This window comes from Cloeon dipterum, chromosome 2 (assembly GCF_949628265.1).
Source record: "Cloeon dipterum chromosome 2, ieCloDipt1.1, whole genome shotgun sequence".
Lineage (NCBI taxonomy): Eukaryota > Metazoa > Arthropoda > Insecta > Ephemeroptera > Baetidae > Cloeon > Cloeon dipterum.
This window is the reverse complement of record NC_088787.1, coordinates 25,318,361-25,345,867: the sequence shown is the minus strand read 5'-3', so window position 1 is coordinate 25,345,867 and position 27,507 is coordinate 25,318,361. Positions and strand designations below refer to the sequence as shown.

General features: G+C 39.4%; 2 protein-coding genes across 6 annotated transcripts; one reads left to right on the top strand and one right to left on the bottom strand.

Annotated features, from left to right (window-relative positions):
* The first annotated feature begins 96 nt into the window (after window positions 1-96).
* LOC135936933 (F-box only protein 39) lies at window positions 97-6,476 on the top strand. Of its 2 annotated transcripts, none has more exons than XM_065479947.1 (8): window positions 97-2,396; window positions 2,451-2,701; window positions 2,757-2,918; window positions 3,217-3,431; window positions 3,525-3,654; window positions 3,709-3,975; window positions 4,342-4,506; window positions 4,845-6,476. In XM_065479947.1, the coding sequence occupies exons 1-8, from the start codon at window positions 2,309-2,311 to the stop codon at window positions 5,256-5,258; spliced, it is 1,692 nt and encodes a 563-aa protein (XP_065336019.1). In that variant the 5' UTR covers window positions 97-2,308; the 3' UTR covers window positions 5,259-6,476. The 2 variants fall into 2 exon arrangements, with proteins under 2 accessions (XP_065336019.1, XP_065336018.1); XM_065479946.1 differs by having other exon boundaries at window positions 2,757-2,948.
* cwo (transcription factor cwo) lies at window positions 6,277-27,507 on the bottom strand. 4 transcript variants are annotated; one of them, XM_065479948.1, is made up of 7 exons: window positions 27,038-27,507; window positions 17,342-17,440; window positions 16,298-16,373; window positions 9,299-9,494; window positions 8,312-8,518; window positions 8,088-8,252; window positions 6,277-7,553 (listed from the first exon to the last, which is right to left on the bottom strand). In XM_065479948.1, the coding sequence occupies exons 1-7, from the start codon at window positions 27,181-27,183 to the stop codon at window positions 6,760-6,762; spliced, it is 1,683 nt and encodes a 560-aa protein (XP_065336020.1). In that variant the 5' UTR covers window positions 27,184-27,507; the 3' UTR covers window positions 6,277-6,759. The 4 variants fall into 4 exon arrangements, with proteins under 4 accessions (XP_065336020.1, XP_065336022.1, XP_065336023.1 ...); XM_065479950.1 differs by lacking the exon at window positions 27,038-27,507 and adding an exon at window positions 18,282-18,546; XM_065479951.1 differs by lacking the exons at window positions 16,298-16,373; window positions 27,038-27,507 and adding an exon at window positions 18,282-18,549.

Sequence of the window (27,507 nt, the reverse complement as noted above, 5' to 3'; positions counted from 1 at the left end):
GAAACTGCTTTTGATCTACTTCATTTAAAATTGATGCAGGATGAGAGGAAGTTTGTTATACAACTCAGGAGGTTATACTCCAAGGTTTCAAGTTGAGACGTTTTAGCAAGTGTAATGACCGTGGTTATCTCTTTATTAACTAGTGAAAATCACCGCATAAAATTACAAAACTCCTCTAAAGATATTGAAAAAGGTGTTTGGTCACACTCTCACCACGGAGTCAGCATTTGTCGCTCTCAAGCTAGACGTTGAGCAGCGTGAAAGTCAAATTGTTTATTGTAAGGTGGTGCTTAGCCCGCAGTTGGTAATTGACGTCAACGAGGTCGTTTGTGCGGTCTTTGCGCTGTGTCTCCCTGTCCTGGTCAAAGCACTTGTTGGTGTCGCGTTTTCGCCAGGTGCTGTCGTGAATGTGCCAAAAGGTGTTGCTTGAGTCAGTCGTCACATTCGTCGGGCGGCTCACCTTGAAGTGCGCCTCATTTATCCATAGAAATAGTCATCCTCAAGGTCTTCCCCAGATATTGTTACTCATGTCGTTTTTACCATTTCAAAATCTTGCGTCGTGGTGAGCAGGATGCCTCCCACGAACGTCGGGTTGAATTGAAATTCATACTTGAAAAGTGTCAGTATGTTCAGTGCTCAATCTTTTGAATGATCTATATTTGCTGCAATTTTAAACAAAATTTAAAATCTGGCTATTTTTTACTATTGATATTAAATTACCTTGGTTGAATTAAATTTTCTGCGGGATGTTTCATGCAAGGTTTTAAGATAAAATTGCAAATAAATAATAATTATATAATACAATTAAAATACTTCCATTTTTGGCTTTCCTCTCAACGTGTTGCCAGTTGCTCTCTCAGAACATCAGCTTTTTGAATGAACCTTTTTCGTTTTACAGTTTCGCTCTCAGAATGCACGCCACTAAACAATTTGCAAGATTATGAACACCTTCCAGTAATAAGTTCGCTCACCCACAGTTTGCAAAGGTTGATAATTTTATATGAAATTCTTTCCGGATAGTAGTGACCGACCAACCGGTCGATTGGCTTTAATTAAAATGGTTAAATGTAGGGAGGGGAATTAGGTATATTTTTATAATCTAATTTGTAATTTGGCACTTATCGAAAATTTATTTATCTGAAAAATATGCCGATAAACCCATTAATTTCATTTTATGTTGACTTAATTTGATCAAGTTTTTCACGTGAATGTTGTGATAATTATGGTTGATGACGGTCCTAATAAACTAGGAATTTAATTTTTCTGAAGGCTACAGCGATAAATCTGGCACAAACATAGACGATGGTCTGATTTTGCGAGTGAGGACTCTTACACAAATGCTGAAGTATAAATTGATGACTAAATAAGAAATCAAACTATTATATACTCTTTACATTAAGTAAAAAGGAATTTTGCCATAATTTTGTCTAAAATCAATCCACCGCGGATAATACTAAAATATGAACAGTATAACATAAAATATATACAGTCAAAATAATGATAATTCTTTTTCTTGCGTTCTTTCAGTTTCTTCAAAGTTTTTGGCGCGTAATTACATTCATCTATTTCCACAAAACCAGTAAATGAGTAGCAATATTATATCATTTTTGTAACCGATAGCAGCGTCGCGTGGCACGCTAATGTGTGTGCATACTTTATCCCTGCAATTGAACTAAACCACATACGGGAACGTATATTAAAATGCAAGATTTATAATTTAATTCGTGCCGAAAATGAGGCACAATACAGATTATTGGTCCGGCGCATTTTGTCCCAAGGATACCGCACACGTGAATAGCCAAAGTCGAGCTCATCTTTTCCAATCAGCACGCTGTGAATAAAAAACACGTGCCGTTTGCATGTCACGCGGCTACATCTCTGTTTTTTTTTTGTGAATTTGTTAGTCGATTATTCATTAAAAACCAAAAAATATGATTTTTGAAAAGTCTCTTGGCCAAGAAAATTGAATTTGAGAAGCAAATATTTTTGTAATTATATTTTTGTATTTATATGGATTTAGTGCTGTTTGCCCGTGCGTTGAATAAATTTTTAAAATATCATAACAAGGAATTTTCATATGGATGAGTTAAACTGACTTGAAACTACCTTCGCCAACTTCAAATTCATCGCGCTGAACCAAACTTTGTAAACGAAGCTGGGTGTCCCAAAATAACTCATATGAGGAAACAGCTGCTTTGCCAAGATCGAAAGAGAAAAGCGTACAGTAGGTGCGTTTTAAGAGTGGATTGTATTCGCATCTTCAATTAAGTTCCTTTTAGTTTATATAAAGCCAGGAACTTCAAATAACATGGACGGCTCTGTAACGGTTACCGAAACGATTGGAAACGAACAAAAGCCGTCTTTAGTATTAAACGGAGGTAGCGGAAACAAAAAGGGTAAAATTTTCTACAGTTGTACATTTTATTATATAACAAAATTCAAATACTCAGCCAGGAAAAAGAAAGCGCGAGCGAGTAAGCCGCCCGGTGAAAAAGCTTTGGTCGAGAGCCACTGGGAAGAGCTGCCGGACCTTATCATAGAGAGGGTTTTTTCCTATCTCTCAATTCGCGATCGGTACCACGCGTCAATCGTGTGTCGACGATGGAACGACGCCTTCTACCTGCCCTACGTCTGGTCAAACTTTGTCATGAACGACATGACACTAGTCAGACGCAAGTTCAACTATTACATGGGATGGCAGGTAAATCCCTTATTTCACTGATTTTTTTCGTTAGAAAATCCAAACTCATTTACAGCATGTTTTGGATCATATGCGAACACAAAACTGTCTAGCGACGATCGGGAGATGTATCAAGACACTTGTTTTCGAGCCAATGTTCAGCTTTCACAATTTGTACGAATTTATGGTGATGCTTTGTTACTATGCCGAGAGGAACAAGCAGGAAAAGGCTGGAAAGGTGATTTACCACAAGGGAAACATAGTACCGGTATTTAGACTTGTACATATTTTTTGGAATGCAACAATTAACAATTAATAAAAAAATAACAAAAAAATAACTTTATTAAAATCTAGTTTTTGCGCTCAACCTTTATATATTAAATTAAATTGATTTTTTTTAAATTCATTTTGCCTTAAATGAGCTATTAAGTATTTAATTAGACATTGATTGCTCCAGGACGTCCTACTAATCTGATATAATTTGGAAAATTTTACTATTAGACTCATCGATTTCTTTATTTCTTTGAACATTGAAGGTGTTAGTTGAAGTCCGCGGCGGCGGGCAAGGAATCGGCAGCCGCATCTCGACGCTGCGTTTTACCTTTCCATGCAACATGGCTGCAACGGCGCGCGAGGAGGACGAGTATGTTTTCGGCACGGGAGGAAAGCTGCTAGAGTCATTTAAAAGGCTGATGGGCGGTCTAGGAGCCACGCTAAAGCACTTGCAACTCGAGGACTTGCTTCTCGAAAGGTTTGCAAGAAAATAAATACAATTTTAAAATTTAACCTAACCCGAATCCTAATTTATATCCAGAATTTTAAATTATGTGTAATTATTTTCAAGGTATGAAGCACTGACTCTTTTAGACGACGTGTGCTTTTCCGGCTGTGAGAAACTGCGAACGCTTACCCTGATAAACGTGACGAAAATTCCTTGCCAAATGCTGCACGCCGGCGTCTTTGTCAATTTGCGGGTTATTCCTCCTATTTTTCAGCATTATTAAATCGCTAATTATTCGCCACGAAAGGTTCTGACGCTGAGCCCGCAGAGTCTGGGTGTGGACTTGCTCATGCTGCTCGGCGATTGTCCACACCTGCACCACCTACACGTGGTGCAGAACCGCTACACGCCCGACAACCTGTCCACCCTGCCGTGGAAAGCGTGGCGCGCCTGCCGCTGGGACAACCCTGCGCTCAACGTTCACTTGCAGCTCGAGAACGTGCGCAGTGGAGAAGTTGTCTGGCAAATTGGTGCGCCAGTCCGCTCCATCCTCTACAAGTCATGTCACCTCAAGGTAATACATTTGTTCCAAACATTTCAATGTTTATCGAGAGCAGTCATTGACTGCTATTTTATTTTTAAATAAGATATAGCATTCGGTTAAAAATTTTGATGGTGAAAATGTATACGTCAGTGCATTTATTTTTATATTTTCATCACCAATATTAAATTGAAATTTTTTAATTCATCCTAACCACACCATCCTAAGCAAACTCTCGCCATAATGGTAACAAAAAATTACTTACCCGGCACTAGACGAGGTTTTAACTTATAAAAATTATCTCGGACAGAGCTTTAAAACGCAGGCAATAAGGGTATTTTTTATTTCATCATTTTAATTTCTTCGAAAAATAAAAACAAATAAAAATATTTCCCTTAGGTCAATTCCAGTTCGATTTTGACTGCAATTGACCAGTACAGAGCTGACCTACAGGTTTATGGCCACGTAGGCCTACCCAGGTTTCATCGGACAAAATCTTACTCGGAAAGAGCAGATCCGTTGCTTCTGCATTTGTGCAGACAATGTCCTAATTTGCACACTCTTGTAAGTATATTTATACATTTCATGTTTAGTGTTAAGCATTAATTTACAGTTTTTTGGATAAGGAAAAGCATCTTAGAATTTATTCAGTAGTAAAAAAAAATACCAGCCTTGTTCAGAATATATTAGCATTATTTGATTTAATTTTACTAAAATGACAAACATGCTGAGATCTCTTCTTTTAATGCAATAAAATTTAGAGAAATACAACTTTAAGATATTAATTAAAGTATAAATGTGTGTTAAGAAATACAATTCTAACCATTTTGGCTGTAGTATCATAAAAGTGTTGTGTTATATTTCTTGTAGTTAATATTTACTCAAAATTTTTGTATTTCTAGGTTGTCCGCGAGCGCATCTCAACGGCCACGGTGCTGCTGCTGGCGCATACGGGGCAAAACCTGCGCTTCATGCACGTGCGGCGCAACGCAGTGGTGCTGCGGTGCGACTGTCCACGCGCCATCGACTGGAGCGACACCTTCTACCGGTGGCTGAAGACAGCGAGCCGCTCGTACGCGGCGACCGAGCGCGAGGTGTCGCAGATCCTCGGCTGCCAGTGGGCCATGCTGAGCGACCGCCAATTCAAGCTGATGACCGTCGAGCTGCACGAGTCGCCGTTCAAGGTGCACACCACCAGGGCCTCGTACCACACGTACGTGCCGCCGCCACTGCTGCCCGTTGCCGAAAAGGTGGACCACACCGTGCCCATGCAGCAGCGCAGGCGGAAAAAGGGGAAGATGAGAAAAGTCAAGTAATTATTTCATTGATATAAACTGTGAAATGCAGAATTGTGAGCTTTAAATGCAGTGCAGGCAGGGAGTGTTATTTTGTTTTCAGGGAAAGAAAGACTAGACTTGGAAATTTCGGTCGAGTTTTTTCTCCAAGCCTCGAAAAAGATAAAGAAACGGCATTATATATGAAAAATGTTATTATGATTCCAAAAGTGGTTTTGATTTTTTTTTCAAAATTGATAATCATCTATGGTGGAAAAATTGTATTCAATTTTGAAAGAGTTGAAAATCTGGGTGCTACTTTCGCACTAAATGATGAAATTTATCAATGGCATTTTCCGTGTTTAGATATCACAAGTTGGAATGGGATAATCGAAACTCAGTATGTTGAATGCTTCTAGGAAGGTGATCAACCAAGAGTATTTCATTTTTCCGAAATTCTTGAATCTGAGCGAGGTCATTTTTAATCTAGAGTTCATAACAAAGAAAAAGAAAATATAACTCAATCAAGCAGTGTAATTAAGGGTTTCCAGAAACTACCTGAAGCCAGGACCTTCACTCTAAGTGCCGTTTTGTTGCCATTGTCTCATTTTCACTTTTGGAAGCGGAGATAATTAAATTTTGAAGCGAGTAGAGTTTTTTAAAAGCCCACAACTTGTACCCCTGTATGCCATGCAGTTTCGGAAAAATTATATACTATTGGTTGATTACCTTTCTAGAGAGGCAATAATCAACATACCAAGTTTCATTCAAATCTAGTGACCTTTCCTAAGTTTTTGTCATCTATCAATGGTAAAATTCATTGTTTTTATAACTAGTATTTTAATAAAAAAATTATTGACTAGAAAATGTGAAACCCTGGACTGAAAATCGACTGAATTTTCCAAGTGTCAGACAGACCCTGCGTATTATGGATGATGTCTTGTACATTTTAAGAGATTTTATTGTCAATTGGCATCCAAATAAATTATATTTTTCCCAAAACAACGAATTCCTATACAGCACGATATTGATTTTTGGGCAAAAGTTAAAACGAAAAATGTTATGCGTCACGTTATAACCTTTTTATTGATAAATGTATAACTGAACACATCTTTTACAGAAATATCCACGACTCTGCGTGTGTATAGCGTTTTAATAAAAAGATAAGCTCACACTTGGAGAGGGAACAACGCGTTTGCAGTTCGTCCTCTCGTGCAGCGCCGTTTTGGCAATGCCAAAAAGATGCACTTGTATATATTTCTCCACGTCGCAAAACGTAAAATATATAAGGATGCGTGCTTTCCACTCAACTTTGTTCATTTCTCGTGTGTCTATATAGACAACAGTTCCGATACTGGAGCATGGCGTGGGAAAGCAAAACATAACACTTACAACGTAGAAAAAAATAACTGTAAGAAAGGGCCACGAATACCAAAGTTTGGTAAATTTTGCTCAGCAGATTTACTTTTCACTCGCAATCACAGCCAATGTTTGAGGCGTTCTCATCGCGGTAGCGGCGCGCTGAGAACAGTCGGGAGGAGCGTCAGGTGCGGTCGCACACGGACCATTTGGGCATGAAGCCGGCCGGCTCGCCGCGCCACGGCACCATCGGCGCCGCCTGCTGCTGCGGCGCCGCCGCCAGCCCGCAGAAGTTGACCGAGATGGTCACCGGGTGCAGCACGTGTCCGTTTTCGCTGAAGCCTGACATGTAGGGCGCCAGCAGCTCATTGTCTACGGTCAGCGGGATGTAGAAGGCGCCTTTCGAGTGCAGCGCGAACACCGGCACGCCGAACGGCACCGGCGGCGTCGCCGCCTCCGGAGGCGTTGACGCGTCCATCGGCGACGGTGACTGCTGCTTCACGATCAGGTTGGTTGGTGGCGAGTCGACGCCAGAGTCTCCACCTCCACCGCCACCGCGCAGCTTGACCACAACGGAAGCGGGTGCGCCGGAAGGGATGCCGCCGTCGGCGCCGGCGGATAGCAGGCGGCGCCGTTTGCACTCGTCGTGGTGGTGCTCGGCCGTGAAGCGCTGCTTGATGTTGTTTTTGAACTTGTAGAGGCCGGCGGCCACTGAGTCGGCCACCCGCGCCGCCGACTCCGAATGCCGCCGCTGGTGGCCGCTGGGCACGGCGCCGGCCGACGCGGCGCCCGTCAGCATCTCGCGCAGCTGACTGCTGCTGCTGCAATTAGTGGCCGCATCGCTGCCTGCGTCGCTCATCTGCGACGGGCTGTCTGCCTGCTCAGAGGTGGCTAAGGGTGGCGGCGGGGGCAGCACCAGTCCGGTTTGCATCAGCACTGGTGACGCCATCTCCTCCATGTCACTCTGCCGCCTCCATTCTGCACAAATTACAGTTTAATTTTTTTTCCAAAAAGCTCAAAGACTATCAAGTTAAGAAACTTTGATTTAATGGTTGTGAGTTGTGCATTTTTTGAGTTATTTTTTTCTAAATTCATCGATTTTAAAATTTTTCGTCACTTTTTTTAAATGCTCTGTTAATTGATAATATTGTCGAATCAAAAACATTCAACCACATAATGACAGTACAAGAATCATATGAGATACAAATTCAAGCTGTTTAAAAAATCTTGTATATGAAGATTACGTTAAACCGTAAAAACTGCTAAGGCATTTTTTAAACCTTCGTTAACTGACAGAGAAACCTTACAAAAAATCTTTCACGTACATTAACGTCCAATATTTTTTCAAAGGAAATCATTCTTATCTAAAAATTAACAACATATTTTGCGATAAAATATCAACAAACGATAGTTTTGAATTTACCAAAATCGCAATTTCTCATTTTTCTACTTCCAGTCGTTGAAACTAGCAAAGTGACATAAAGTAAATAAACAGCACAAACGGAGCTTTACCTGAATTGCAGGCGACGTTTTCCTTGCTGCTGGAGCTGTGTCCGTTTCCGCCGCTGTCCGAGCCCGAGCTGGTCGAGCTGGGCCCGCCACTGTATCCTGAATAGCAGCGCGAGCTGCTTGACGACGTCTCGCTGCGCATCGGCCGCGAGAAGTTTAGTCGATCTCCTGCAAAATCACAATTTCTCTCGTCAAACTCCCCCGTTAGAATTTTGACAATAAATTACCTTTGACAATTTTCTCGCAGTGCTTCTGAAGGTGGTTCAGAAGCTGCTCGCAGAGCGCGTCGTGCGAGTAGTAGCCATCGATCTCGACAAGGAAATGCATGGTTTCGGTCAGGCACTCCTGGTAGCCCAGCCGGTAGTGCTCAGCTGCCGGCGTCGCGTCCAGCTGCCCTTGTGCTTGTGTTTCCTGTCCCGCGTGCTCACATGATTCTGTAAAAAGCGTCAAATCTCAGTTTATTGCTATTCTTTTGGTCCTCTCAAGTCGCAAGTAAATTATTTCACACCAAGAGCAATTGAGCCGTGACTTTGCCAGTCCCAAATTAAAAATAGCTCACGAAGAAATAAAACATAATATAAACACGTCTATGATCAAAATAATGGTTTATTAAAGTCAAAAGGGATTTTTTCATGTATTGAAATTCCAAATTAAAACGCTAGGGAATTTATGGAATAAAAGCCATATAAAATAAGAAAATAAATCTCAAGATGGAATTAAATATTTTTAACGCTTCGTACTGGTGAAATTTTTCACCTTTTTATAATGAAAACAAAGTTTTGGTGATTACCGACAATTGAATACCAACAAGCGTTTTCAAACTTTAAATTTCTAACGAAGGTTTACCGTTAAGGGGCATTTGAGGTTGCCTGGAAATTTAAATTTAAATAAATTTTTCCATTTATTCATAATTATATTTCTTGGACTTTCCATGCTTTGTGTATCATCACGTAATGGCTTTCTTCTAATTTAAAATTAATTAATGGAAAGATATGGTGAGCCAATCGGTGATGTGTTGAATTAATATCAGCTTTTCCATCATTCAAACTCAACCGGTCAAAGTCAAATGATAAAACGAGCGAACGACGCAGGTTATGCAACATGTGCGACAGAGGAGTCGTGCAGGGTGCATCGTGCGCCTCGACAACGAACGGAGAAAACCGTAAATCTTTGAAAGTCACGGAGCAGTGAAAAGTGAAAAATTCGTGTCTCACCTTGTCCCGCATGGTTGCATGCGTGCGCCTGCAAGTACTTCATGTGCTTTATGGCCATTTCAATTATCTCGGTCTTCTCGACCCTTCCGCGGCCCTTCTTCAGGTACTCTGCTGGGATGAGGCGCGACAAGTCGGCCAGACAGTTGTTCATGCGGTCGCGCCGCCGCTTTTCTATAATTCTGTGCGACATTGGGTCCTGCAATCAAAAAATCAGAGGCGTTAAATATGACATTTTGATGGCTTTATTTTGTGTCCAAGAGTTAAAGGAAAAAACAGAGATGAATTGTAAAGCTTTTACTTGATCCATCTGCATCATTCCGATATGCGGAGACAAAGGAGGTTAAAAACCGAAAAGTTCCGAGCCGCATTCAACGTGCCTAACTTCACAAAAGAGACACGTATTTCTGGCATTGCAAGCAAAAAGGCTTTGACCTTCCTGATATATTTTCTGCTTTTCGCTTTCCTTTCATGTCTGTCTCTGCAACTGGTATCAGCGTTACTGATACCATGTCCCTTCTGTTGTGCGTCAGTTCTAAAAATTGCTTGCAATAATGAGGGGCCTCCTGTTCGCAACGATATTACGAGAAGAAGAGGGTTTTCCATTTGAACTTCCAGACCGGTTTTAGCGTACGTACACGGGATCTCCATTCTCGATTCCAGCCTTGGTTACAACTTGAGCACCTCGGAAGAAGAGGCACTGGCAAAGTTTGAGAGAGGTCAAATTATCGGGCTCCTTGACGTTGATTTAATTTAATTAAAAATGTAGGAAAACCTATTTTCCATGCTCATGAATAATTAATTCGAATTATTTTCGATGGAAGAGAATTTAAAATATTTAAATGCAGCAATGGTTTAGTTTCCTATTTGATTCTTTGCGAGTTTACAATTTTCACCCCTAAAATTCTGATTTTCTGCGAAACTTTCTCTACGGCTTGTATTTAAGGAGGGGTGCCTTAAATTAACAATGCTATCCATGTCTTCGTGGAAGATAAGTTCCTCTCGACGTCATGATATCAAAATGGAGAATACCTTTCATAACGGGGGAAATGTCCTCGCTACGAATCAAAATAAGATTGTCAGAAGAAAAGCGACACTGCTCGCCATTTTAAAACCACACAAACGTTGCAGCTACTTTTCTAAAGAAATTACAATTATGCTACAAAGTTAAGTTTTGGCTCTTAACTCGATCCAATAATTTTGCTATATGCAATAGCAACAAGTATTTTTCTGGGTGTTGCGACATCTTTTTCATAAATTTAAATAGGAGCTTTACAGGCTAACAATTTAAAACATTTTGCATCGCTGGCTATAGCAAGTGGTTCACCGGTGCTATTCTTTGTGGAATTTAGCAATAGTTTATCTCTAAGATGATCGAAAAAAGTAATCAAGATTGAGTAACAGTTTATATTTCAGATTTGGCCGAGTTTCTGAAATATAAAACGGCTTGTCAATGATCTTGTCACTTGATTTCGATTCCTCTTATCGCAATCCATCTAACGGCGTGTGAATTACGAGATAAATTTCCCTGCTGCGGAAGTCCATCCTGATATTTCATTCGGAGACACGTTCACCGCTTGATGAATATGCAAACTAGGAGCCGATTTTCTCGCAAATTTTAACCGCAACCTGGGAAAATTTTAGCTTTTCGGAGAGTCCAAGTAAAATAAAAAGAATTTTTTCATAATATTTCTGTACAGTTTTACAAAAACACCAGAAACTCTCGTCTTTGTAATCTTTCGCTCGGCCCTGATTTGATAGTCTCACCTCCTTGACGATTCTTTTCCTTTTGGACTTTGCAGCCTCGGAGGCGGCCTGCACTAATGCGGGCGACGCGTAGGCAAGCTGGTTGGGCCCAGCGGGCCCCAGCAGCAGGTGCCTCTCCAGGATGGTGCCGTTCTGAGTCACCATGGAAAGCGGCCAAAGGTCCGTACCGACAATGAGAGTGGAGTCTGCACACACCAACAACCGGTCGTCCAGTAACTGTGCCTGTCGACGCCATGCCAGATGCCAGCCTAATTTCGCCTGCTGCACTCGCGTCTGCCCCCACCCCGTCGGCGAGGAGAGGGATGCCGCAGAGGGCTGCGCGTCGTGTTTTCGTAAATTAGTATTTTTGTTGTTGGCGAAACTCGCTCTCGGCGTGTGTGTTGTGCGTGCACGAAAGTAGGCGGGCGCAGCGACCGGTCACGTTGACCAGCACTAGCCGCTCTTTCCGTCGCGATCACGTGTCGCAGGGACGTTTTCGACTCAGCTCCCACTACCCTCAGTCACGTGGTAAACTGCAATTTTTGCACTTTCGAGGTGCACGTTCCGACAAACGCCACTGGCAAGAGTTTCGCTTCTAATGGGTGGTCTCAAAATAACTTGACCAAAATTTTTACATAGCAACAGCTCCATTTCATTTTTCTAGTGTGTTTGGATGGATACATGGAGTCTAATGTATAATTTTCAAGACTTTTTGAAGCAAAAAATATTGAGAATTTGACAGAGGCTACTGTAAAATATCTATGCTTGGTCTAGAATCGGATGAAATAGAATAAAAAATTGCAAAATGTTAATATTTTAAAGCTGAAAATGATTTTAGTACTGTAAAGGATATTTAAAAAATCTCAAATTTGATTTTATATTAAAAAAATTATATAATTTTAAACCTTCTCTGAAGTTAACGGTGTAAAAATTTAGATTTTAACTTACAGGTAACCCTTCTATTTGTTAAAAGGTAATTTTTGCACTGCAATAAACCAAATTATTAGTACAAAATAGCGGAAATCATGCACTGTAAGGAAATTAAAAAAGGAATGTCGATTCCTTACCGACAATCAGGGTAACAGAGTCTGTTAATTTTGTTAAATCCTAATCTCAACTATCCTAAGTGCACTTCAGGGTTTTTTGAAGTTTTTCAATAGGGAAAATGTTACCGCGTATAAAAAAACGTTCACGAACCAAATTTCTAAATCATAGATAAAGATATTTAACCTTCAATTTTAAAAGAATCAAATTTATTGCTGAAAAGAGCAACCAACTTTCAAGTTTCATAGAAATTCGTAAACAAATAAACTTGTCTCTTGCATTTCTGTTGCATTAATTTACAGCTCTCTTTGTGTTTGCTTTTGAGTTTGAAATTGTCTACTTTATTTTATATTTTCCCACTGCATAATGGTCTATATAGTAAGAGCTGACAATGAGAGAGGACAGCAAGGCCCTTCAGACTCTTTTCCTGCCTTAGATAAAATTTATGAATTAAAAAAAGTTATTTGGACTCAGGTTTTTTTTACTTATTTGGTAACCTAATTTTGGAGAAATTTAGTACGCCATTTTGTTTCGTACACGTGTCTTGAACTAAAATAATTCATCCCGGGTACTATTTATGCAAATTGCACCCCTTCTGTTGCTCGGGCTAGTTTCACAGTTGAGCTGCAAGTTGTAGTTTGCTGAAGTGCAAACAGATGTTATTGATGCGAAATAACCGGCGCGTCCTGTCTATGTCTGTTGCTCGGAAACTAAATTTATGCCTTTCAACTCTCAATAGCAACAATGTCGGGCGGCGGCAATACATTTTCATGCGCGCAATTTGCGTCAGCAAAGTGGGCATACACATCGGAAATGGTGTATGCAGATGCCGGGACGCATTAGCATCGGGTGTCCTTTCAATTTTCGCCGCTGTCGATTCGTGTAAAAATGCGGGCGTGTACTTGAAGGATAGCGCGCACTTTATGCAAAGTGTCACGTGTCCGAAAGTTCACACTTCTCGTGCGTTCTTTTTTAACTGATCCGCTAAAATGTATTTTTGGGTCAGCAGCAGATCAGCTCACCTTTCGATCAATTTGCATCTTGAAAAAAGAATACGATAGGACACTTCCAGAACAACTTTTCAATGTCGTATTCATCCTCCTTTCTAGGCATAGTCTCTATATAATTTTTCCAATGAATTCTGGGCACAGGCAGTTAAATATTTTGTATTGCACGATATGTTCAACGTGGGTAAAATAGAACAAGACTACAAAACAAATTGAACTGTATTATTTTAAAAAAAAAGAATCCTCGTCGCGTGTTTATCAACCTTTTACAAAAAGATCAACATGTCAATTTATTCATTTGAAAACTTTCTACCGCATTTGACGCACTTGATATCAACACGTGTGCTTTAAATACTTTCAAAGGTTTATTTTTTAATCATTTATGTAAATATTGGAGCAGTATGATGACACTTTTTTGACTTAAAAATGCAGTTTGTGAAAAGACCAAAAATATTCCACTGTAAAATTTTGTGCCCGAAAAATCCGGCGACAAAAATGGAATGCCCGAAAATTCCTATTCATGATTTTCCCCTAGCCATTTTCATTCATGACCAAAAAGAACACCATCAAGGCCAACATGTTTTTTAATCGGTTTCTTTGAATAATAATAAATAAATAAAAACAAGAGCTAATTTTGGGGCTGCCTTTGAAGCGCTACCAAGTTTCCCAGTATGATCAACGTGATCAAGTTTTTCCGTTGATAAATCTTTCAATCACAGGAAACCATGATTTTATTGGTGGTAGCTAATCTAGAGCGACTTATAATCTCGACATTGCACGACAAAATTGTTTTTCCAATGTGCAAATCACTCCATGCCCAAAAACGATTGAAACCTCAAGATTTAGACTCAGTTGATGCCCCAAAAAAATTGAATTTCTATTCTTGGTCCCATTATAGAGCCAACTTAATTTATTTTTCGTTTCTGATTTGCATTCATTTTACCATATTATGATTTCCCCGCAAAAGACACGCGTGGACGAACAAATTGGGTTGCGCCTAAAGGTGAAGCGACGAAACTGACTTCACATGGCCCGAAATAATTTCCGTCTTCAAGACGATTTTTTTTTTAAAAAAAGAGTAACAATTAGGTTAAGATCGAATTTACCCTTCAGATCCTTGACCAGATACATCCTTAATTGATGAGCATTAAAACTGCATTTTTATGCCCTTGGGGTCTTTAAAAAGACACGTGATTAAATTCTAAATCAGGAACCAAGAGTCTGTCTTCGTTTTAAATTGTCAAGATAATCACAAATGAGCAACGATTATTTTCAGACGTAACGAGTAATTGTATAACACTCGTTTAATTTCTTGTATGATTGATATGTTTCGCCATCTGAGGGATATGTTTGGAAATATTTGTAATTCGCTATTGAGAATATTTGTGAGCCGGCAAGAGCGAATGCTTAAGCTTGGCATTAGGAGTACGTGTCTGGCCGAGTGCAGCACGTAGCTCGTTGAAGGTGGAATGGCCACGACGGGCCATGTCCACGAATGACGCACGCTTTGATGCGGATCTGCGTAGCGTACCTTTGTGATTTGAACCGATGTTCAAAATCAATTTTTGCAACCTGGCCGATAGGCTGTAGCGTGGACATGGACCAGCTACTATTGTTAGTTGAGGACGAATCAATAGGATGTTTTTAATACATACTCGGATCGGATTTGTACGAAGATGAGATTGGCTCCGTTGAAGATCGTCAGTTGAAGACCAATTTGTATATTTGTTGAGTATGATTGTAAATGACTAACCATTGAACTAAAAGTTATGATTCAATTGCCACTCGTCATTTAGAATTAAATCTGACGGTTTTTAATTGTTTTAAACAAAACATTCAGTCTATTTCTCCTCTTGCCCCAAAGAAACTTCTATTCGTTAGAGCATGACGGAGTAGTAAATTGATAATCTATAACAGTTGCATTATAACGCGGAAGAACGAAAAATATGAAGGGAACGTTGTGGAATAATCCAAAAGGCATGTCATTCGGAATACGGCAGACGAGCTTCTAATCGTTTTCGATTAGCGACGCACACACATAAAATAAATTACTATTTTGTGTGGCTATGCACCCTGCTTCTCACATGTCGGGCCATGAGCTTGGGTTCGCACGCCGACGATCCGACGCTCGTAACGTCGACTCACGTGGACACTCACATTGACAGGTTAACGGATTCGAGTCAGTCGCTTTTCCGTCGAGGTGACCCACTGCGCGACACAAAACAATATTTAATACCGAAAGTGCGCTTAAAATTGCTAATCGACCCAGCAACGCTGCTCAAGAATTCAGCGCTGCCTAACAACAAGTGCCAGTAATTATAATTTTAGACTGCATAATAGGAGCACGTTGAATGAAAACGTTTCCCAATGTCGTCATCCCCTTCGCATTTTCGATTGTTTTAATGAATAAAACGAGTCGTAGGAAGTAATACATGTTTAGTTTACAGCTTAAATTTTTAAGATTGTAAAAAATGTCTGGATCTTTCATATGTATATCAACACATTTTCACGAATTAATTAAGAGAATAAATTAGTTGGATTTTAGTTTCAATTCATTTTTATTTCTCCTTAGTATTTGTCTCCGCTCCTAATTTACAAATTGCACTTTTAAACAAATTACATAATTATTTCGCCAATTTTAGTGAACAGCATATATAATAGATATTTTAACTATTCAAACCAAAATCTATTAATAAATTGGGAATTAATTAAAAGATTGACATCAATAACAATTTTTACACTGAATGCAAGCTTTTTTTAGTTAATAATCTTTGTGATCCTTTTTACATTTTTTGTTACAGTGACTGTAACAATTCAGTTTTTCACGACTTGTGCTCGGTGAATTTAACGTGTAATGAGATGAATTTGGTTTTAATGTATAAATTCTGGAGCATTTCTCAATTCTAGGAAATGATAATCCCACATAACATGATAATTTCACGATTTTTATATATTTTCAACAATTTTTCATTATTTGAGAAATACGTAGTGTTAATTTATTTACTTTTTTCAAATAATGCAACAAATCTTTTCAAGGAATTAAAGCTATATTATATTGAGCAATAATTTTTTAGGTACTTTTAGCAAACTTTATCTTTTTTATATTTCCGTTGAAGTATGTAGCTGATAATGATAATAAAAATACGTTTTACGGCATTCATTTTCTTCATGATAATCGATAAAGAAGAAATTATTATCGACTTACCCTGGACAACGCCTTCTTCTTTTGATAGTTGAGTTCGTCGTCGTCACCCGCAGAAACAGTTGCGAAATTCAAGTTTCTGAAAAACGAAGAGCAGCAGGCGTCATTGCACGGTCGTCGCCTATTCTTGAATCAGAGGCGAATCGGTACGCGCGTGGCGTGCATTTAATTAGATTATATGCAGCGCGCACAATCAGGGAAAAAAGAGTCGTTCTAAGCTGCTTTCTCCCTGCACTTGGCAATTTGATTGTAAACTGGTTTTCCTCCGCTTGTGAACCTTATGTAAGCCGGCAAGGCATTTTTGCGCGAGCAGCCACCTCTCGAGCTGTTTTCTGTTCTTCGCGTTCGCTCTTCACGTGACGTGCACGTGACTATCTCGGCGCAGCAAGCGTGAGGCAAGCCTGCTGCTATTTGTACTCGCGGCTGCCAAACGAACCGAATGCGCGCGTGCATCTCGAAATCTCAATTCGTAGCAACTTCAGGAGCGACATTGACAATTCGCTTGAGATTCGGCTGCTTCATAGTTTTAAGGAAAATGATTGGCTCTCACTATAAAACTATGTTTTTAAATCTCTTAACAATTTGCGATTTAATAAAATTAATTTCACAAATGGCTTAAAATAAGGAATTATAAGACCAAAAAATTTTAAAATAATAAAATAATATCACATTTTTGTTCTAAACAGCAGCCGCACAGGCCTCATCAGCATTACTTTACAACCCGATATTGTTGAAAACGTCCGCTTGCACTTATCTTCGAAAGCAAACGAAAAGAGAATCGCCTTGCGAAATTTTGACAACTCCGCAAGTCGTATCTCCATGTGACATAACATTCCTCTCTTATATGAGCTATTTTCAAAGAGTGAAAAATTGCTCCTTAAAAATCAATGAGAGTAGCATTTGTAAAATCAATTTAATTAATTTGTTTTTCTTTTACTTTAATTTTTAAAGTTTGAAAAAATGTTCATTCTGTTTTGACATGATAGAAAATATCCAATTTAGCTTATCAATGCACGTCCGCCAAAATAAAATAATGTTATTTCTTACCCTTCACAGTAGCGAAAAATACTCTGTTGGTCGTCGTTGCAGATCAGGTGCTTGCCAGAGGCGCTTCCGCTGATTGCCTCTATTCCTGAGCCAGTCGACCTGGAACACACGCAAAAAATGTTTTACACGTGCCATATTTTCGATCGCAACACATATAATTAAACAGATTTGATCGCATCAAAAGACCTTGGAAATTATTACTTCCGATCTTGGAAAGCCCGCCCGCCTTTAGAATATAAACAATCTCGAAAGTTTGCGATCCCAATATCCAAACAGCAGATTGCAGCGAGCCGCTGAAACTAACAGTGCTTCTGGCAAGCTAGATTTTACACGTTCTAAACATGAAACAAGGGTCTTTGCACAGACCGCGAGGTCGTTTAGATTGGCACTGCATATTTCCCATTTCACTACTTTGTTGGCAATTTTAGAACACTATTTCTAAATGGTTTACAACAAAAATCTCCTCATTTGTTTTAAATATAGAGGAAAATTAAAATGATCGTAATTGTTGTGCGACTTTAAAATTGATTGGAATATGCGATTAATCATTTTCTCCTCGTTGGCTGCTATCCAAGCAGGATGTTCAAGTATAGCAACAAACAAGTCAAGACGGAGGAAGCAATCAAAGGATTTATGTCGCAACCGAAATAGCCCTTTTTGCAGACTCGAATCCTTATCTGCGCTATTGTGATTTTGCAAATTTTCGTAAAGACACTTTGTTAGATTAAATTAATCAAGTGTGTCTTTATCATTCATAGAGTTGAAATCCCCATTTTTAGGCCATCGAAATTTTTTGTTTGTGGCAATAAAAATGGTTGCAACGTGCCGCCGCTATTTTTGTATTTCCACTCGATCTGAAACGGGAGCGGAATGTAATTTTCGGGAAAAGTCGCAAGAGAGCTGGACGGCGCTCTGAACACGTCTCAACTTTGATGCTTACGTGACTCTCGTAACGCAGGAGCTCAAAATTTGCTCAGCGAAAATTTATGCAAATCACGTGCCAGTGGCGAGCCACTTCTTGTTTCCGCCCTGGCTTCAAAACAAAGGGAAGAAAAGGTGTGGTTGGAAAATCATCGGTGCAAGTGCAAAGTTGCAAGTGCGGTGCAGATTTTGCAAGAGGCAGCGGGTAAGCAAGCGAACTGGCCGGAATGAAACTCAATTCTTCTGCCCTGCCGCCTGCGTGCCGAGATGGAGCGGCCGAGAATGCGAGAGATCACGTGAAAGTAAAACGTGACTTCGAAGCAGCTAACAAGGCAGCGCTCCTCTCCGTTGCTTGGCTGGCTTTCGATCATCAACTCGCTCGCTTTGCTTGCTTGCCTCACTGAACGCTTACTTAGTCACCTGTACTGGCTACACACCGGCCTCTTCTTGTTTTTCTCTCAAAACCGTGCAGAAAAAATGTGACCTGCCGGAGAAACGCTTTGCTGCATTAAGTGGATTGCAAAAGTTTCAATATTGACTATAGTCTCTCCTTTGACTTTTACTCAATGTTTACTGCTTTATTTAATACAAAATACTATCTTGAACTTTGAAGAGTGATAAAAGAGTGGTTTTAATTCATCTAAATTTTCATTCGAAAATTATTTAAAGTGTTCTTTTAAAACATGTACTGAGAAAAACTTAATTAGATTTTATTATTAATTATAGCACCAAGTTTCCATGATAACATTTTGGTGCCTAAAACGTCTTTGTAACAAAAATCAGAAAAAAATTTTGAAGTTTCTGGCTAACCGTCTAGAAATCGGATTAAATTCTGAAGTTTTCTAAATTATCGGGAAATTGGTTTGGTACGAAAGAAGAGGGACAAAAAAGACAAATTATCTGCCACATATATCGATAATCGGGGAGGAATGATAATTTGGAGAAGTTACTATTAGTGCACCTTTCGATCCCCAACATCCAATTCGCGGTAAATTTGTTTGGTATAAATAGGATCGAATCAGGAGCAAAAATCAAACCGTTTTTTTATATAAAGAACCAACAATTCAAATGATTTGCAAGAAATTCTTTTTCTAATTGATTATTCCTTTTTGGCGTGGACTTGTCCGCCCGCAATTTACCAAAAATTGGTTTCTTTATTAAACTGTTGTACAAACAAAATAAAGTATTTTCACGGAAAACACACGAGGACAATGCTGGTGTCCAATATCCAGGCTAAACTGACTTGCCACATTTATTGCAGGGTTCAAATAAATATTTTAAAGACGAATAACTACTATTTGACTAGACCACAATTTCCAAAATAATTTAAAAACTTTTAGCTTTAAGTCCACCACAAGTAGGTTTCGTCAATTGCGCAATGCACAAAAATTAATCATTGGTTTTTTGCGCAAGAAAAAACAAGCCAATAAGGGCAGCACAGACCGACAAGACTAACAATAAGTCTTGGTCTTACTGAAAAATAATAGATCATATTTTCATGAAATCAGTTTTGATCGTTCTGAAGAAAAATTCAACAAGTTCCTCTGTATTGACTCCTATGCAATCAATCTACCAAGGGAAAACAAATTTTTTCTGAAGAAAATTAAAATTTCATTTTTATTCATTTATCTAATTTTATTTTATTTATTTATTTTTGTTAATTTAAACAGTGAGACTGCAAATTTGGTCTTAATAGGCCTTGGTAAACCGGTTCCACTTTTTAGAGACGAGTGCAATATTCGCATTATTGTCCAAACGGCGAATTACGCTCAATTTCGAAAACGCGGCGTTGCCCCCTGAGGGAAGTGGCCCGTTCGTTAAATTTATGAATATACCCGCGCGCCGACTTCTGACGAACAATGTTTTTTTCCCCGTGGCGCGAATGGCGAACCCGACTGCCATTTATAAATAGCAAGTCTGCCGCGTCGCAGCCAGCAACAACTACTGCCATTTCCACCGCAGCCCGATTTTCGCAGCCAAACACGAGCCGCTGCGCGCGCCCGATCGAGCGTTTTACAATTAAAGTGAAATTTTGCAGAGGACGCGCTAGGATTTCGGGACATTTATTTTGACTTGCCGCGCCGCAAAAAGGTCCATCAATCAAGGCTGTCTGTCTGGCCAAGCCGCGCGCGCCGCATTAAAATTGGAAATGTTTCCGCGCCGAACACGTGAGACCAAATCGAATTATGCATTCACCAAAGAATTTATTTTACAAAATATAATGCTTTGACCCGTCGACCGTGAATATTTCATTTCAATTTTAATCACCGAATCTACAAGCTGTTTTTTCAGTATAAATGCTAGAATTACCGGAAATGCATGGTGGTGTAGTTCATGGTGGAAACCAAACATTAATGAGGAAATTTCGAGAATGGGCTGTACTCCTCGATATTTTGTAAGAAATCTCTACGGTCGGTAAAAACTAATCCAACTTTAAGAAACTAAATTTAATTTAAAATAAATGGTCTTGTAGCGGTCATCTCACTGGCCCTGACGGCCTCACGAGATGCCCAGCCTTAGTCGCAAACTGCTGTCGTCGGCAAGTCAAATTGGGTAATATAGCCAACCTTCATTAATGTTGCAGATGCAGACAAAGTTCCAATGTTTTTACTGTGTTTAAAAGCCAAAGAATAGAGTCTTAACTCTCGAAAATAGGTCAAAGAATACAAAGCAACATTTTCTTGAAAATAGACCACAGTGTATATAATGCCTTATTTATTTATTAAAATGAAAGGATTTGAAATGAAGGGAAATAACTTCATTAGAAATAAATATTATTTTTTGTGGAACTGGCCAATTTTCTCAAAAAATAATGCCAACAGAATAAGAATATTTTTCTGTGGTTTAAATAATAAAATAAGCATTAGTTAATAATATAGATTTACAGCTACGCCCTTTAGTACCTTTCATTCCGGTTATATTGCTATTGGAGAATTATTTGCAACCATATATACACTTAAAGAGGAATGATACTGCGAAAGCCTGGAAAATGCTTGTTGCCAATGCATAAACTCATCTCTTAGGATTCAGTTAAAGCTTAAATTTACCTAAGAAGCCCTGTATTTTTTTGAGAAAATTGATTGAAAAGTTACCGTGCTTTTCAAATGGTAATGGCTGTCTCCTTACTTGAAATCCGATTTAATTTCAAAACCAAGAGTTTCCCCAATAAGTGGCATACACTATTGGACAGATCTCGACGAGAAGAATCGGATTATGCCAAGAAAATATGTTCAAGCACTGTAAATTTTGGAGAAAATCGGCAAAATTGAATTTTTACTGTAGGAAGGTCATTTTTTATTATTGCAAATTGTTGAAAAAATTGTTTATCGATCAATTGTTTATGGCATCCAACAATTCAAATAATTTTCAATATTTGCCCTGTATCATTCCACTTTAATTTGCCATAATCTGAACTTGAGTTCAATCAATCACTTTGCACAGCACAACACCGTGCGAATCCGCAAGAAAGTTGGCCGAGTTTGCAGAACTGAAAAACCTCTAGTTAACAAATTCAATTAAAGTCAGTGATTTTTTTAAACAAAATTCTTGTGGTGAGAGAAATTTGGAAACTCTATTCATCAAAGTCTTTTGAGATGAGAGAAGAGAATAATACGAAACCTGTCGTAGAAATTGAAATAAAATCTCACTCATTAAAAAAACAAGGCGCACAAATTAATTTTAAAAACTAACAATAAGATGCTGATGACGTTGGCGATGAATTTAATATCAATATTTGACAGTAAAAATACTCAAGAGAAACTTGTTTCAACCTTAAATCTCCTTGAGTGCGGCATAAATGAATCTTTTTGGGGGGCATTTCGGTATAATGCGATTCATAGGCTGCCGAAACACGTGTCTGGCAGGTTGTGGGTGGGGGAGTTGGTAAATATAAACAAGTGGTGGGCACAAAAAGCGGCGGCCGATAAGATTAGCACTGCTTTTATTTCCCAGTCCTATTTGTGACCAAACTCTTTGTCGTCCAAATGTCGGTCTTGACGCAGCACAAGGCTCGATCGGCCGTCCGAATGAGCGCGCAAATCAATCGCCTGTCGGCTCATTATCCGCCCCAATTGTGCCTCGTCCAAAACGGGACCGCCGCACCACCGAAATATCTGGCCTCCAGACCAAAATATCAGCTCTTTTATCAGCAAACTCGGTCATTTATTCATGCAACCGTCCGTCCGTCCGTCTATCGCCAACAGTGAAGAGAACGGCGTTTACCACCTCTATAGAGGAGCGGTGACTATAAATAATAACATTTGAGGCACTTCATAGGGGTAAAAAACAAGAAATTTTTAAAAGATGGTTCCTAAATTGAATCTCATTATCAAGTTTTCGGGTAAAATAAAAACAAAATAAAAAACTGTGATGGGGAGTTGTAGTGAGCTCTGCAATAAAATTAGTTAGCATTATAAATTTCATATTTTAATTCATCAAACTAGATTACGCACGGGTGTTTTTTTTAATAGTTAGTCAATAAAACTTTTCACTATATAACGTTTTTTTTATAAATACGTCACCAAAAGAATAAAAAATTAAAATTTTCAAAAGTATCATTGAACGTATAGCTTACACATATTATGTTCGTTGGTTTTTATTCTATTGTTAATTCAGTACATCATCAATAACGAATAAAATGCTCTTAAACTCGTCCGAAAACCCAGATCAACTCATAATGATTACACTGCGCAATTAAGTTTTTTTTTGCTGAGTCAACGAGAGATGGACACAAACATTGTCAAGGATGCTTTGATGACGCTTGGTCACATGAACCTTTCTCTACTGAAAAAACATGTTCAGGGCGTTTTGCAGAGAAATCTCAGCAAATTAGCCTTCATAAAAAGCATTTTACTGGTCTACCCACGTTAATCTGCCAATTAAAAATATTGAATTGCAGGCGAAATTGCTGTGCTCTTGTTATACGAACAACTCAACAACGCTAATTTGCGTAAGGAGATAATTTTTCTCAGTTTATTGTATAATTAGACTTTTCTAAAATATTTGCTGGCTAAGTAAGTGACGAACTAAAACCAAGATCACAAGTTACACGCAGAGGCAAGTTCTGTGAAAATAAAAACAGTTTAAAAGGTATTTACTCTAAAACCCTTAGCGACAACATTCAAACAGGTCTGACTTGCCAGCCAAGGTCGGTTTATTTTTATATCAGAGATGGTACTATTTTTAGCAAGCAAAGTTCATTTACGGAAGATGGTTTATTATATCATTTAGACCCCGAGGTATTTAAGGAAATTAAATCCTAAAAGCTTATCTTTGGTGAGCTTGTAAGTTCAAGCTGAAAACACAATTAATTACTCGTCAAAGGAATCTGTGCAAAAAATTCTTGAGACTAAGGTATGACTCTTAAACACTGTTAACTTCTCTTCCCGACAAGATTTCAACAGGTTTAACTAGTCAGCCAAGGTCGGTTTATTTTTGTATTCCGAGACAGTTCTATTTTTAGCAACCGCCTGACAAAGATACTCTGCTCAGGGAAACATTTTAATGAGAACTTAATCCTCGGAGCCCCTAGAGTCGTGAATTGTTTTGTTAAACCACACATGAGGATAATGTTGCAAGATTTTCGGTGAACAAAATTCCAAATTAACTCAAAATGCGATCGATCAAATCAATACACATGCGGGCAACGGCGAAATAATGCTCTGCGATTAATTTCGCCGGGCCAGCTCGGCCTTGGGCTAATCTGCGAGCCTCGTCGTTTTCGTCTCTTGGTGCGCGGTGTGCGCCAATTGCAAAATCGAACGCGCTAAAAGCAAGTCCGTCAGACCCAGGGTTGCTTGTGCTTATCCTCACTGTTGGCTTTTTGCAGCGCTAAATTTTCGCCAATGTCAACGGCAAAAAAAATGGATTTACATTTACAGTCTAAAAATAGACCGGACGGGTTTTTTAACCGCTGACACAGGGCGCTCCCCTCCTCTTCACTTTTGTTCAGATTTTTCGTCCTGATTATTTTCTGATATTGGAGGAAAAGGTAAAAAATAATTGACAAAACATAGCACGATCCGAGCACGATCAAATTGCGATTTTTTTTACTTCGGGTTGAAAACACCAAATAAACATTGATGTCGGGGAGGGTTTCCAGATTGTGTTTTGATCCTCTCGGCGTTGATAACGTGCGGCAGGCAACAATTTTATTATTATCGGCGGCGGCGGCGGGTCACGTGACTGTGGGCGCTTTTCGCGAGCATACTGCATTCAACGTGACTCGGAGTGGCAACGTGACCGCGGCTCGCTCGCTCATGAGCACCAACAGCAACACCAGCCTGCCGCCTCTCTATCTCGCGAGCAAAATAAAACGAAACACAACATCTTAACACGGCTTGCGCGTGCGTTGAGTCGGCTCGGCGGAGTTACATCCGAAGAGAGTACAAAGCCTTTCGTCCATCCATCCGATGGCTTCGGGGGGCTTTAAAAGATATGTGCAAAAAATAAGCAGCGAGAGGAGCGGAGCGCGTACGTGCGGAACTCTCGTTTTTGCGCAGCAATTCGCAGGACGCCCATCGCTTTGACATTGATTTTTGGGTTTTGAAGCTGGGCCAACAGCTTTGTCGAGATTTATTGCTTTGGCCTCTTTGGATCAGCGAATTCGATCAGAAAGTCGAAAAGGTGATCGTAATTTACTAAATAGGAACAGTTAAATGTACGAAACTTTTCGGAAATGTATTCAAAGCTTCAGACAGATGTCCATTTCTTTTCTTAGATTTTAAATTTAAAAAATCGTTGGTCAAACGAATATGAGTTGAGTAATTCTATGTTCCATCGCGTTGAATTCTTCTTGCATAGCACAAGGAAATTTTCGGCTTATTGCTGGCTATTCTAAGTATTTCTTTAAGTCTTGTGTATATTTTAACCCAATTGATGCCCGTTCTGTAAAAAGGAGAGCTTTCTCAATTGATAATAACAGTCAAAGACTTTTTATTTCCAAAGATGCCATGAGAAAGATTTTTAATACTTTTATACCTAATTCAATCAACTAATTTTTTGCTATTGGCCGAACATTTAAGAGGGTTGAAATTTCAAACGAAATTTACGCGGAAAATAATTGAGTTTGCGACTTTAATTTCCAGCTTCACCCCACTAAATATGGAACAAATTTAACGCATCAAAAAAAACGGAGCTAGACTGTTGTTTTTCGCCCTTCTTTCACTCTCTATTTTTTGTGAAGTAAACAGTTGTCTGCTTTTGTTCACCAACAATAAGCTTTTGTTGATGTGGAGCTTCACGGGCCCAATAAAGTGTTACTCCAGAAGAAACAGCGGTAGACCACCTTGAGCATTGCAAAAAGGATAAAACGCGCTGTCGCATACACGTGCCGCAGTGGAACGAACGGCCAAAACGATTATTTGATGTCAACAGTCTGCACTCAACCTCCAGTATGCTATTTTGGGTCTTTAACTGCACCGACCCATTTCAGAAGACGACAGAAGACGTTGTCCATTATTTTTGTTGTAGAGAAAAACCAGCCTCTCACAAACATCTGCTCAACATAAGGAAAAATTGAGCGAAATTGTTATCAAAATGTCAGTTTTTGGTTACTGAATGTGTTGTAATTTACTTGAAACGATGTTTAAAAATTTATTACAACTCCCAGGCATTTAATATGACACCATGATGTTTTGAATTAATTTTCGTGAAATTATATTAAATCATTTTTATCTAAATTCACGGAGAACACTTCTCTTCATTCGTTAGACCCATTTTCCATGTGCTGAACGACTTACAATTTCAAAAATTAAATGAGTTTTTTACGATTTAAAGCCCAGCTTACTACCAATTTTGTAAGTAGGAATATATTTCTATTACAGCCTAATTTTAAAAAAAATGTTCAAGATAAAAAATAATCCTTAGACGTAACTTCTATTAATATCTTCCATATATTTTCTAATTGTGAAGTTTAAGAGGTGTCCACATTTTCAATTCAGTGAACCTTGCGAGATATCGGCTTACTACGCTGGAAATAACTTTGGCTGTCCCTTTATTTTCAAAACAATATCATGATTGTAAAACGTGGCCAGTGTTAACTATAAATCCTATTCAAATGTTTATTAAATAGTCGTCATTTCAACAGGTTCTTTGATTTCTGTTCTCTTCATGGAAAGAGTAGAGTAATTGAACGATATTTTCCAAATTTTCTTGAGCTATTTTTTGTTCAATATATTCGCAGAAGTTAGTTGTTAATTTGTGAACACGCTATTGTCCAACAAACTCGTTTGTTTAGAACATTTCATCATGCGGCCAAATAACCCAAATAAAAGCCGTTAAAACCTGTTCAGCACTGCTGTTCAAAAAATACCTTCGCAAAATTTAATGGGTGCATGGCAGAAGTGTTACTTTCATTTCTGTGCAAATCCTAACCTCCTCAATGCCCTTGTGTTCAAAGTTTAAAGAGCAACAGTTGGTCCAATAAAATATGTTTTTGAGGTTCAAAAGTACGAAAATAATAAAAAAAACTTTTGCACTTCCTGGTTCAAATCTATACTCTGTTTCCCTTGATAATAACTGTACATATTGAGTTTCATTAAAACAAATATTTAGTTTGAAGTTTTCAGCGCCAATTTGCCACCTTCCTTACAATTATTCCGTTTTCACCTGCGTCATAAAACTAACAAAAGATTTCAATAATTTATCAATAGATTAAAATGATTGAACGCGAGAGAATCGGTGCCAGAAGCGAGAGGAGTGCGCGTGCAATGACATCGAGTCCCAGTTCGAAGAGACGTACGTACTAATTAAAAGAGAGCAACGAGTGGCACTCACCCTGCCTCGAACTTGATTTGGGGGCTGCCGGTCTGTCGGGCCGCGGTGGCGGCGGGGGCCAGCGAGAGGTTGTTGTTGGCTGCTGCGGCGATGCGGGCAGCTGGCGGGTGCTGCTGCTCCTGCTCCCAGAAGCCCTTCCTATCCATACTGCTTCGGCCGGCTGTCGGCACTCATTTATTCTGCACTGTCGGCTGCTGCGGTCTGCACTCGCGGGGGCCGATGAAGTTCGGCTGAAAAAAGCACGCGCGTAACGAAAGCGGGTGGGCGGGCGGAGAGCGAGCGAGCCGCACTATGCTGTTCTCGGTCTGAAAGTCGAAAGCACTCTCCGCGGCCGTGAGCTGCACGCCCTGCTACACGTGCCTCGCGAGACGGTGACGTCACAGACGGGTCACGCGACGTGATGTCACCGCGGTGGCCTCCATGTGCCGGCGGTCACGTGGCTCGCAACGCGATCCACGCACCGTGCACCG

Bases quoted from the DNA above. Each gene is read 5' to 3' on its own strand.
- cwo (XM_065479948.1), bottom strand. From the start codon at position 27,183: ATGGATAGGAAGGGCTTCTGGGAGCAGGAGCAGCAGCACCCGCCAGCT. The intron at 16,374-17,341 runs GTAAGAAATAAC...TTCGTTTTTCAG, and splicing joins ATTTTTCGCTACTGTGAAGG to AAACTTGAATTTCGCAACTG. The intron at 8,253-8,311 runs GTAATTTATTGT...GTGATTTTGCAG, and splicing joins CTGCGAGAAAATTGTCAAAG to GAGATCGACTAAACTTCTCG.
- LOC135936933 (XM_065479946.1), top strand. From the start codon at position 2,309: ATGGACGGCTCTGTAACGGTTACCGAAACGATTGGAAACGAACAAAAG. The intron at 2,397-2,450 runs GTAAAATTTTCT...TCAAATACTCAG, and splicing joins AGGTAGCGGAAACAAAAAGG to CCAGGAAAAAGAAAGCGCGA. The intron at 3,432-3,524 runs GTTTGCAAGAAA...ATTATTTTCAAG, and splicing joins GAGGACTTGCTTCTCGAAAG to GTATGAAGCACTGACTCTTT.